Genomic DNA, 13,779 nt, shown 5'->3' with positions numbered 1-13,779 from the left:
TCTCTCAATGTACGAAATTTGTCTCGAATCACCAAACAGAATTATTTCATCAGCGTCCGTCAGCGCAGAGACGAATCCTACGAAGCCTGCGTGCATTAGTACGGCCTCATCGATAAACACACGATTATATTTCTTGTTGTGCGGTCCATTCATCAGAAATGACGACACGGTTCTATAGTTGGAATTGGTTATAGAACTATATTTATTCTCGTATTTTTTTGTATGGCTACTATTATTTCTCTAACTGCTGCCCTTGTTTGAGTTAATATGAGATCTTTCAATGGCTCATGCTTTTCTATAATTAGTTGTGTTTTTCCACTACCAGGTACACCATCTATCCATCTGACCTTTGGTAATACACATTTTGCTATATTAACTTTGTTGATAGAATACATCAGTTCCTCATTTAACATCTCTACTAACAATAATATATTTTTCGTTAGTTTTGAACCTGTGTTTATCGTGTTTATCGAAGGGTACATAAATTCCGCCTCCCTCAAGACTAAACCCCATTCTGTATTTTGAACTTAATGGTTTTAAAAACATTTTCAGTTCGTTGTTATACACATTCATACCCCTCAAATGAATATCTCTGAAAACAGCCGAAGAATCATGTATATTTGTGCTTTGGAGTGTCAGCAAAACTTCTTTGAAAATTGTTCCATTGACTCTATCGTATTGCTGTAAAAGATTTCTAAGTTCTATCATGCAATTGACAAATCTATTGTTCATATCATCTTCTGGTAGATAGCCTCTTGGACATTCGTTCTCATCCGGTCGTTCTGCTTCGGGAATATCAAGAAAATTCATACTACCAGTGCCTCCATGAAAGAATATATATTTCAAATGACCAGTTGATAAGATGAAGCTGAGCAACTCAACAGATGATATATCAGCAAGCTGATTAAATTCATCTATGTTTCCTTAATGTTAGTAGTCTGATTGTATTAGAAAACAGCATGATTGTTGGCTCAACTCTATATGTATGATTACTTTGAACAAATAAATTGTTTATTATTATCCATAATAGCAACTTTAATAGTTCAGCCCCTAACATTAATTTTCAATAGATGTATGGAAACTGGACATTTTCCAAGACATTTTAAAATTGCAAACATAATCCCATTGCATAAATCTGGGGACAAAACGAATCCAGGTAATTATCGTCCAATAAGTCTCATAAGTAATTTATCCAAAGTTTTTGAAAAAAATAATAAAAGAACAGATTGTCTCATATTTAAAAAAGTTCAATTTAATAAACCAGTATCAATATGTCTTCCAAGAAAATAAGAGTACTGAGGATGCCATGACTGAACTTGTAAAAGAAATAACATCTAATTTCAACACAAAAAATCTTTGGCTGTGTTTCTGGACTTAGCCAGAGCATTTTTGATACTGTCCCACATATCAGCTTGCTGGTTATTTGGGGAACAGAACACAAATGTTCTGAATGGAAAATAGAGCAAAATAACTTCAACAGAATTTGGCTTACCCTAGGGTACAGTTCTATCTCCAATTTTATTTTTAGTTTATATAGATGATCTATTAAGTCTTCCTATCAAGGGATGTAGAGTTTTGTCTTATGCTGATGATACTGCATTGGTTTTTACGGGGACTTCATGGGACAATGTGATATCCTTAACCAACATCGGACTCTCTGGTGTGAGAATGTGGCTTGTGAGAATTGCGTTCACACTGAATTACTCGAAGAGCGTTTATATGACTTTTTCACTAAGCTCAAGTACTCAACCCGATGATATCAGACTTCAATTGAATGTAGTGAGAGTACACAATATAAATTGCTTGAACGGTAGCAATCGTAATCAACTGGCTTGCTCTTGTCCCATTTTGGAAAACGTGACCAAAACAAAGTATATACTCTGGACCCTCATTTAAGATGGAATGAGCATATGAATAGTATGTTTAGCAAAATGAAATTTATGATCCTTAAATTTTATAATTTGAGCTTACTCGAAGACGAAGGTCTAAGTAGACTGGTATACGTAGAGTCGGTCTTCCAGTATGGAATTAGGGTGTGATGTGATGCATTCAATGCACATTTTAAAAAATTGAATGTTATTCAAAGGGTATTCTCAAGGCAGCCTTGGGAATGCACAGACGATACCCTAGTCACCAACTTTTTCTAGAATTTGGAGTCATGACAGTCAGACAGCTATTTATTGGAAATCTCATTATATATATCAGTAATCATATATATCTCTTCACACTGCATCAAAATAATTATATTTTCAGATCTGCAAATAGATATATTGTTCCTCGAACTGACTCAACTATTATGCAGAAGACAATAAACTACACAGTAAATAAACTAATAAATATTATTCCAGAACATTTTATAAAAATAAAACCCTCAAAAGCACTTAAAATGAAAATTGAGAACTGGACCAAGACCGTAAATGTAGTAGCCAAAATATTTTAATCCTAGGCATTTATAAATTCTTTATTTTCATGTTTTATTTCCCCTTTACTACCTGAAAGTTGTCTCGCAAACTGAATTCAATTTATATAATTGTGTCCTGTACTGTATTTCAAATTCTTGATATATCAAAATGAATATTTGTTTAACGATTATATTTTGTTAACGTTTATGTTTATACTATGAACTACTCCCCTATCATGTTTTTTTTCTTTTTCTTTTTTGAAAGTGTATGCTAATTTTTTGTTAAAAAGTTTGCTAATTTTTTTGTTTCATACAGTTACTTTTTTCTCATTGGAATGCTTACTGAAAGGTCGTTGCTAGCGCACAAACTTTGTTTTGCTGGCAACACCAATATTATACACATGTATTAGATTATTTAGTTTCAATGAAAGCTTTTGTAATTTTGTTAGTAAATTTCCAATCTATGAAACTGAATTTTTTGTCCATATATTTGTGAATTATTTATAAGAATTTAGCGATAAATTTGATTTAATTTGTCAAATTTGGCCACATTTTTGAACTCATGATGCAAACACAACTTTTTCCCACCACTCCACCTATTATTGAATAATAATAAAAATGTCTAATAGAGCAATTTTATGTACTAATAAAGCAACTAAGAAGTTCAACAACCATATATTGCGTACATCTTAGAGTTTGTTGATCTGGAGCTCAACAAACAGTACATAGAAGTTTGAATCTATTGTTTAACTGCAAATACAAAATTTCGATTATTGAGAAACCTATTTAACTTTAATAACAAATTGCTATTCGAGAGTATCGAAAATAAATATTCTATATCATTATCGAGATTGGACCAGAGTGCAGAGTAAATGAAATGCGAGGTCAAAATCTTTTCAGTAATTAAGCAATTGATATCTTTGCAATCAGTTGATGGGAAACGTATGTAAGGTGTACGTGAAAAATATGTATAGAAGTACATAAGGATCACATTTAACGATTTAACTATTATGTGCTAACCTTTAGCAGCTTCATGAGTCCCTCTAGTTGAACCATGAGGTGACGACGCGAGTCTTGCAGTGAGTTTAGATGACTCTCCAGCTCATCCTTTCTTTGTCTCAGTGCTCTTAACTCTGACATCAAGGCTGGGTTCTCTTCAAAACCGCATTCCATTTCCTGTTGTCTTCTGGAACAAGGTAAATGTATTTCAGTAACCGTTATAAAATTAACATTATTTTACACAATAGTCGAATCTATACATTTATTTGCCAAAGAAAACAACAGGAAGTTTATTGAAAATTTTATATTATATTACAATGAAAGCTGTAGAGATACCATACATGGAAATATCAAAGTCACCTCATCACAAAATTTTTAGACCCTAGCTAACTAAACCTCTGTACCAAATTTGAACATTTTCTGTATATTACTTGATGAAAGAACTGAGAAAACGCAAAAAACCGTTAAATATGGGCGTATCTTTGGCGTTATTTTAAATTCCTTCTAACACATCATTATCACACCCTAGCTTAGCCTCTGTACTAAATTTGAACAATTTCTGTTCATTTGTTCTCGATAAATCTGAGAAAAAGCAAAAAAAAAAAAACCGCTAATTTTGGGCGTATCTTTGACGTTATTGCAAATTCCTTCTAACACAACATTATTACACCCTAGCTGAGCTTCTGCACTAAATTTGAACATTTTCTGTTCATTTGTTCTCGATAAAGCTGAGAAAACGCTGGAAAACGCAGATTTTGGGCGTATCTTTGATTTTTTTTCCAAATCCGTTCTTATTACGCCTCTAAAGGGCCAACTTAACATACCTACCAAATTTGAACGTTTTTGGTCCGGTAGATTTTTAGTTCTGGGAGTGAGTGAGTTAGTGAGTCAGTCAGTGAGTCAGTGTCATTTCGCTTTTATATATATAGATAGATAGAAGATAAAAAAAGAATCGGCTTATACACGTACGGGATGGGAAATTCACGAATGACATAATCACATCTGAACTACTGGACTGATTAACTTGAAATTTGGCATTTTGATTCTTGATTTACCGAGGTTGGATATATATATTTAAATTCAAGATTTCAGTAGGTCAAGTATTCAGTCTGTCAAGTTTGTTATATTCCCTTACAGAGCACGGGTTACCTACTAGTCTGTATATAAAAACAAGTTCTACACTTCGTTTCTAAAAGTTTTCTACTCATCTAAAAAAATTGTATTATCTATTCTGATTAAGTTAATTTTTTAATTTGTTTTAATAAAAAATGTAGTGTTAGTATGCAATGGTCTTGAAAGACCTGGCAATACAATATAATTTGTAATGAAGAATCAATAAAGAATTGGAAATGGAGCAGTACAGTGAGATATTTCTTCTTCTCTCCTATCCTCCTCTCTATATAAATAAAGATAAGGTTGCTGATAGGTTTTACGCATAATCTCGCCATAACTACACCATGTATTAATATGAACTTTCTCACTAATATTTCAAATTTAACGAGAATTGTCATATTATAGGTCTATTTAAATTTAATAATCCACCCTAATTTAAATGATGAACATTTTTTGCATTTTTAAACATAACCTGAACTGGCAGAGACATTAGTTAAGCACAATATACAAACACACTAATAATGAGAACATAACCCATCATTACAACTACTATAATCTACTCACTTTTCTCTATAGGGCTACTGAAATTATTGAAATACAACAAAAGATATCAAGTAAGATTTTCATTTTATTAAATCACAACTAAGATTTTCATTTTATTATATCACAACTAGTTTGTAGTTGTTGTTTTTGTAGTCAAGCTGACAACTGTATACCTTTCGATAAACTGGATCCCAAATGAACCTATAAAATTATATTTTTATTACAGTAAATAAATTGGATAATTCAATACAATAATAATATTTATTGGATTTCATAACCTACATCTTGAAATAGGTACTATACACTATAGTACACTTAGCAAGCTTCAATGATGAACTGACAAGAAAGCCGTCATACTGTCATATTGAAGTACAAAATACTACTAATTTTTTTTTCTTACCTCAGCCTTGCTATTTCTTTAATTATTTCACGATTTTTTGCTTCAAGCTGTGAAATAAGTTCCCTTTGAGCCCTGGATGTATCAAGACTCAAAGAACTTTCGGAAGGAGTTCTACCCTGCAATAAAACGTAAAATGAATTAAACTCACAACTGGAAAAACAATTTTGAATCAAGCAGTTCATTGAAACTGAAGAAACACATAACCACTCAGAAAATATATCAGTTGCACAAACGACATTACAGGATGATAATATCTGATTTTAGATCAAAGTTTAATTTATGATTATAACCATTAATGAGAATGACAATGGAAATCATAAAATAATCGTGAATAAAGCTTCATCAAACAAGACTATGGATAACGAGGGCATTAAAGATTTTATTCAAGTACAATTTTATTCTCGTATATAATAACATTACAATCATAAAAATTCAACGAAATCTTGAATAATTATGGACGAGTATGGAAGAAATAAAAAATAATACAAGTTTGATATAGTCAATTCTTCTTTTTCAGGGACCTGAACTGTTTCCAAGACTTCACATGTTTTTTCAGAAATATTTTCAATAGCTAAAGCAGTAATGTCATATTAATCTATTTTTGAGTTTCACAAAATCTACAAATTGATTAGAATCTTGACTCTAAACATTGTTTGGAATTAACGATATAATTGAAAGTATTGAAGTATTAAATATTATTATTATTAAGTATTAAATCGTATTGAAAAACGATTCAGCCCCGTATTTATAAACGACGCTCAGACTAAAACTCAACTCAGTACGACTCTGTTATCTAGCTACTACACAGCTGCTTGAATACCGGGGATGTGGATGAGTATTCATATAAGTACCATGTTTATTTCAGAATCGACCATACGCTAGATGAAAATAAATTTCATCAATTCTGATTGTAGCAGAGTATAAATAACGTAAAGTAAGAATAGATGAATTTATTATATAAACTTACAACTGATCTAGCTTCGGCTGCTAATCTAGCTGCATATCTGGCAATCAGTTTATGTTCATCGTCATGCCTTGAAGATTCCACACCCATTGTATATTTACCAGGACTGAAAATAGTATCATATTCACAATTTAATCGTTCACGAGAAACTTAGAACGAATATACTACTGTAATGGTGATGATTATTGAAATCATTGATTGGGTTCATTTAAACAGGTGTAGAATTATGACTTTATCAATCTAGAAAACTAACTCTGGTGAGTATGTTAGGCCAGTTAGGAAACTTGCCCCCATACTTCCCTATTAGTTTAACCCACACCCTAAGTTTTCCGTTTTCCTTTCCTATTCCCTGTTCATTTAGTTTAATTTTCAGTGTGACTTTCCTTGTCGTGAGAAATTTATTTTTCTGTTGAAAAATAATTTTCTCATATTAAGATTTTGCTAACTTGCAACCGGGAAGACTCAAATTTTATGCAGGGTTGAAGTATTCTCACGCAACTGAATTTCCATTAGCGATGAAAAATACACGAGTATTTGGGAATATTTCAAACTTGCATTTTCCTTTCCCATGGAATTGTGCTCTGTCTCCACGTGGACCGTCGTCTCGTTGGTGGAAGGTGAACATAATTTGCGTGGAAAAGTTCTGTTCTAATCAAGCCGCGGCCGTAATCAGATTAAAATCTAGAGGTAGCCTCGGGCCAAGAAGGCTCTAATTGAACGTATTACATGTGGTGAAATATAAGTTGTGTATAAATTTTCAAAATGTTTGATTCGACCGATATCGTGAACTTATTTAAAGTAGTTTGAATTGTGTATGTATTTTATGGTTTATCAATGTAAACGGAGGAGGGTATTTCTTCTCTTCTATACTATTTGCTAAAGTTTACTGCTATCATCTACCGGTATTTGAATCCTTGATTGGTTGGGAGCTTATAGTGAATTCGTTCATCCAAATGCACAGATTATCATAACTATTTGATTGTCACCTATTAGCAACTAGCAACTACGAGTCAGGAACTTGATTGAAAAAATACTTTCAAACTTTAACGTCAGGTTTATTGAATTCGTTTACGAATCAATATAAATCATGTCAAATTTTCAAACAGAGTTACTCAGTAACTGATTCAGAAAAAGAAGGTATATTAAATTTCAATCTATACATTTTGGGAATCTGCTAACTTGCTGCAACTAAATTAGGGCCTCGGTCATTCTATGTACTAAATTTTGAGCTATAATACGAAAAAAACAAGAGTTTGGCACTCACCATTTTTAAAATATCTAAACTTTACTTTTGAGAACACATAATCCAAAACTCAATGAACTCAGACGTTATGAAACTTACTACACTCTACTTAAATTCACGCACACAATTAACTTTTTACATCTACTGATTCTATCTAATTTGGACTTTTACTAAATCAAAATTACTGATTACCGAAAAACGTTTTAATTTGTCCCTCTGGATGGGTAACAGACCCATTCAGAGGACCGAGGCTCGCACACCGTTACATGATGTTTTTCAGGTTACGTCTCAATACGAACTGCGGCCTATTCACTGAAAATTATTCCCCCTCCACGAGCGCTGAGCATAACTTCCAGTGGAAAAGCCAAAGCTGCAAAAAGGTCAATGGTCGTACCCCAAATACAGTAGCTTTTTCGACAAGAAATTGAAACTGATTTTGAAAAATGCACGAAAATTGCTTTAATTTCGACAACTGAGCAACAAGTTAGCAAATTCAATAAGCATGGTCAAATATTCTCACACTAAAATCTGAAAGTACGAATCAAAGTTCATTCCAGTTCAAAAACCTGAAAAATAAGACACACAAAAAACAACTACAATATACCCACTCAATTTCACACTATTACATAAATATTTGTTTGTTAGTGAAATAAACATCAACAACGTAGAGAAGAGCAAAGTTTCAGTCGCGATGAGATTAATAGTTCTAAAGATAGCGAGTGCCATTATACTGTTTATCTCATGCTTTAGAAACCCAAATTGACCGAGTCCTCAATTACTCATTGTAGTAGTTGAATAAATAAAGATCACGCTTCCTTTGTAAACAGTTAGAATTCCAGGCGAACAGTTAGCAAAATCTTACAGGCAGTTATGTAGAATGAGCAATGAAACGAAACAGATTATTTGTGGTCCAAATTTAAATTAAATTAATTAATTCAATAAAATCTAGAAGTTCAATAAAAAGCAAAAGTTTGTGGTTAATAAAGTCCCATGACTCACCCTTTAGAATTTAGAGATCTCTCTTCTACCCCCCCCCCCTCCCATCTGGGGGCGGTTACACAACCATGGATCTTTCAAAAAGCACTTCTTGTAAAAAAACTAACAGATCTCGATAAGCGATTCTAAAAAATCCGTATAATAATTAATATAGAAAATCCAAATCGATAATGCTATCAAATTGCCTAACCCAAAGACATGTGTAACTGCCAGTATTGACAACAGAGATGATAGCTGAAGGAATTTCGACGAACGCTACTAAATAGTAAGGGTTATCGTGTGAGGGTTAGCCATTTTTCGTGGAGAAACGTTCATCGAATTTTCACTGTTCTTTTTAAACTTCAAATTAACTGAATCCTTTGAAATAAACAAATAAATTGAAGTTGTAGAAATCTTTACGGATTTTATAGAATTATTCATTTTGATTTTCTTCAATTCATTATAACAAGAGCTTCATAGCAATTAAATAATTGAAATTTCTTTGCTTCATCCCCTCAATACAAATTTGATTCGTCCTAAAAGTTTCAAACAATTTGAATTGAAAATATAGGGTGTTTCAGTGTAACGGGATGATTTCAATAGGTGACTAATTCTTTGAGAAAATTATTTTTTTTTTCAATTCAATGGTCATAAATGTGGAGTAAAAAGTTGTCATATACTGTACAATAAGTGAAAAAATATTTATTGAAAATGTTCTCCATTGGAATCCAAATAACTCTCAAGTTTCTCATGAAATTTTGCAATATTGACTAGTATTTATAGCGAACTCGTTTTTGGGCTGGGATAGTTCTTATTCCAGAGTTGGGAATCGAGTGTGGCTTGTTGCTCCCTAAACAATATTACAATACAAGAGTTGCCATTAACGCTGTAATTGCTTTGCTTCCAGGCGGCGTCATTTCCCGAAACAGGGTTAAATCCGTGGCCCCCCTCATGCCTCCCCCCTTTGACAACCTGCAACCTTATTCTATGTGGTTACTTGAAAACAAAAGCTTTCCTGAACGGTCTATTTATAACAATACCAACCCTGAAACGACGAACCTTGTCAATACAAATCATGTTTGCTTTCATTCTATTATTCTAATTTTAAATAAATTCTCTTATTGTTTTACTTTTTTCAATAAAATAGCTTACCTCCTAGCAGTTGAACGACTGTCAATGGAGCCCATATCGAAGGGGGACGCCATCGCCATGTACACACTTTCAGGAAAACCATTATGAGATGGTAGGGGAGATGGAGGTCTGCAAATGCAAGAATCGTAAAATTCAAGTTCACTATTTCTTCAGATACAATAATCAAAAGATAGAACAGTGACAGATAATAAAACACCAATAACGAAATTATTTGGTTAATTTTGTAATAGAAAGAAATAGGTGTAGAAGTTGATTCTGCAGCTCATCACCAGCAGACAAGGAAACAATGCAAGTCTGTTGTCGTGGTAAGGGAGCGCGAATTCTGCCATCTTGTAGCTCCTGCACCAGAAAATCCACAGAGAATACACGATAAGTCTCTTTCCAGTGTCAAAGTTACAGACAGTGTGGTATGCAATCTTATCAAGGAAACAGAGGATAAGAAAGTTTCCTGTTAGCATATTCACTGTAACTGAACATTCCTTTTCGCTCTCAATAGAATATGATTCTAAAATAACCATTAATGAGACTGTGACTGACACTGTAAAGAGATTTGTATGACACTATTAAGGAACTTGTTTGACACTGTAAAGAGAAAGACTTTTTATTTATTATTTGTGGATTTATCGGGTGCCCAATATGTAAATGGTAATGTAGAAGCTACAAGATTTAGACAAGAACAATAATTTATTTATTTGCAGGGTTTCAAAATCGTTTACTTCACTGCTGCACCTAATATAATTTATTTGCAATCTCTGTATTTTAAGACTTAATATTTGATTTCTCTCGGATTGAGTCTGGTGATTTCGTGTGATAATTATTTGTATGAATTTGTGGCAATAAATTTAATTTTTATTTCTTGATTAATATAGCGTATTACTAATCAGAGTAATAATAATTAAAAGGGAAATCACATACCAAATCAATTTATTAACCAAATGATACATTTTTCGCAATTGTTCTTAAATGCCCAATATGATCTCCATTACATGCATGGGTAACTTTGGGCAACATCTAGTAACTTTGTGATTTATTTCTTAGTACTACTGTATACATGTGATTTATTGTTGTCAAACCCTTTTTAATAGATAAATCTATTTGAAAATGGGTCTTTCAATTAGAAATACCCTGCACTTTCAATAAACTTAGAAACTACTAGTACAGTATTGAAGGTTTTTATTTTTACTAATAGTACTTACACAATATGCGAGAGGTTCAAAGGTTTCTCTGGCTCCTCAGGAAACCTCGGTATACTAGCTTTTCCTTTTTCCGGAACGCACCGGAATGATTTTCTCAGCGAATGTCCAATCTGCTTGCTGGGTGATTTCTGAAATATAAATAATTGAGGAAATATTGAATTTATTTGTTAAATTATGCAAAATTAATCAAATCTAATAGAAATGAACACTCCAGAATAGTTGGTGTTAGATAATGAATTTTATGGGATTGTTAGATTTAGAGTCCATTGAAAACAGAAATCTTTTGTTTCTTTTTGTTTCTGTGAGGTTGATGCCCACAACAATCCTGGGCTTGTGTGTGGGTGATTATTGGCATTATGATGAGAGATGAGTGAACCGTGAGTTTTAGGTGGGATCTGAACCATCCGGAAGTGAATTTGTTGCTCATAATAGTCTATTAGCAGAGCTAGCCTCAATTAGACACCGTTACAAAAAGAGAACCGATATCACGGGGCTTCCATATGATAAGACGTCTTGAGTGCTTGGACAACAACTTCTATTTTGAAATTTCTATTCACTGAAATTGAAAAACCCAGAACAGCTGAATATCATTATTCGATTTATTCTGTTCATCAAATAATAAGAAAAAAATAGATAATTATCACAATGCACAAGAAATATAAATTAATATAATCACTTTAATGTAAGAAACACATATCATTTCATTCAATACAACGTGAATACAAAATACAATTATTACATTTGAAACAAAATAAATACTCCTTCAATAATTGCCTTAAAAAATTCAAGTAGGTAGAAGCGATTAGTGTAGTAGTCGCACTGATATAATCTATCGATAAGATATGCTCACATATGCTACATGCGCCTGCTATTCCCGTTGTAACAGTGATAATTTCAAGAGCCCAACTCCTCTAAATACCATTTATGAGTTTAAAAATCGCTTCCCGGTGCTTCGGAACCTATCTAAATAAGCTGTAGGTCCTCTCATCTCTCATCATCATCATCCGTCTCATTACTCATGCACAAGCCTAGAGATCATGTGAGCATCATACTCAGCAAAAGAAAGGATCCCTTCACATAGGAACTGAAAATATAAGCAATTATTTTATTTTCAAAACGTATCTCTATATTTCACAATAGGCTCAGATTTCATTGTAAATTTAATTTGTTTCATTAGCGACCCAAGTTTTTTTTCAAATCCCATTGCAATCTAGTCTAAAAAGATTAATGAGCAATTTTTTCCTAATATAATAATGGGTTAAATATTAATAAGATAGGTAGTTCTCACCAGGACTACTACTTCTAGCAACTAACTTGGAATTAACAATAGATAATAATAGTAATATATAAATAAAGTATCATGTATTATAATATACACATTCACACTATCAACACTGCTCTGCTTTTGACATTTTCACTCCACAACACCACACAACTCGAAGGGTTTGGTCCGCTTCAATCTGCGCAGCATATGTGTGTTGTCAAGTAGCTGAGCGACTTCTTCATTTTTATGCCGTTGGATCCTGTCTGCATGCTTGCGTGCGAAGCGCCCAATCTCTGTTGCAACGAACTCCACCTCCAGGTCTCTGTGAATATCGGCGTTTCGGCTGAAGCCCCAGAGTTGGATTCCATACATCCATATTGGTTTCAGGATTTGCTTGTAGATGAGGATCTTGTTATAAGTTGAAAGAGCAGAATTTCGGCCTATTAACCAGTATATTTTTCTATATCTGATACCTAGTTCTTCTCTCTTCTTCTTCACATGTGCTTTCCAACGCAACCTTGCATCCAGAGTCATGCCTAGGTATTTGGCCTCGTTAGCAAATGGAACAGGTTTCCCATTGATGGCTAGGGGAATTTGCTCACATTTTCTGTTTGTGAAGTTGACTTGGACAGACTTGGTCTCATTCACTTTGATTTTCCACAGTTTAGCCCAACTGGAGATTTTATCAGCAGCATCTTGAAGTTTCCTCATAGATTCCTGACTGTTGTCACCCAGACTTAGTACAGCCGTGTCATCAGCAAATGTTGCCACTGTATCATTTTCCAACTCAGGTAGATCGCTAGTAAACAGTAGATATAGAATTGGCCCAAGAACACTACCTTGAGGTACTCCTGCTCCAATTTCTTTTAGCTCTGAATAGGCGTCTTCCTGCTTGACTCTAAAATATCTTCCCACTAAATATGACTCCAATATTTCAGTGTATTCAACTGGAAGCATAGTTCTCAATTTTGCTAATAGGCCTCTATGCCACACCTTATCAAATGCTTGGGCAACATCCAGGAATACTGTACTACAAATTTTCTTCTCTTCAAGAGCCCTCTCAATTAAATTGGTGATTCTGTGGATTTGCTCTATGGTGGTGTGTTTCTCTCTAAATCCAAATTGATGTTTTGGTATCAACTTCTTACTCTCTATAATTGGCTTTAATCTTTTCAAGATCAGTTTTTCAAATAGTTTTGACATTACAGGTAAGAGAGAGATTGGCCTGTAAGATGTAACATCATGTGGTGCTTTTCCAGGCTTTAAAATCATGATGACTTCTGCAACTTTCCAGTAATCTGGGACATATCTCAGCCTAAAAGATGTATTTATGAGGAATGTAAGCTTCAAGAGAGCCTTCCTTGGAAGTTGTTTCAATACATCTCCAGTTATGAGATCAAACCCTGGTGCCTTCCTGGTTTTGATGCTACTCTTGATCATATTTTCCACTTCAATTACAGTGACTGGTGTGATCCTCGCTGATTCTTGAACAGTATGTGGCAGATGTTCATCATCATCATAGCTGTCAT

General features: G+C 33.5%; 1 protein-coding gene across 2 annotated transcripts in view; it reads right to left on the bottom strand.

Moving 5' to 3' along the window:
• LOC111057861 (dystrobrevin beta) overlaps positions 1-13,779 on the bottom strand; it is a 78,280-nt gene that overhangs the window by 48,390 nt on the left and 16,111 nt on the right. Inside the window, exons 7-11 of one of the 2 annotated variants that reach the window (XM_022345328.2) lie at positions 10,987-11,114; positions 9,791-9,898; positions 6,424-6,526; positions 5,457-5,572; positions 3,422-3,587 (exon numbers count right to left, since the gene is read on the bottom strand). In XM_022345328.2, coding sequence (XP_022201020.1) covers positions 3,422-3,587; positions 5,457-5,572; positions 6,424-6,526; positions 9,791-9,898; positions 10,987-11,114 — 621 coding nt within the window. The remainder of the gene's footprint in view (positions 1-3,421; positions 3,588-5,456; positions 5,573-6,423; positions 6,527-9,790; positions 9,899-10,986; positions 11,115-13,779) is intronic. The other variant, XM_022345329.2, reaches the window with a different exon arrangement.

This window comes from Nilaparvata lugens, chromosome X (assembly GCF_014356525.2).
Source record: "Nilaparvata lugens isolate BPH chromosome X, ASM1435652v1, whole genome shotgun sequence".
In the NCBI taxonomy this organism is placed as follows: domain Eukaryota; kingdom Metazoa; phylum Arthropoda; class Insecta; order Hemiptera; family Delphacidae; genus Nilaparvata; species Nilaparvata lugens.
The sequence above is the reverse complement of the archived record's forward strand: the minus strand, read 5'-3'. Positions and strand labels throughout refer to the sequence as shown.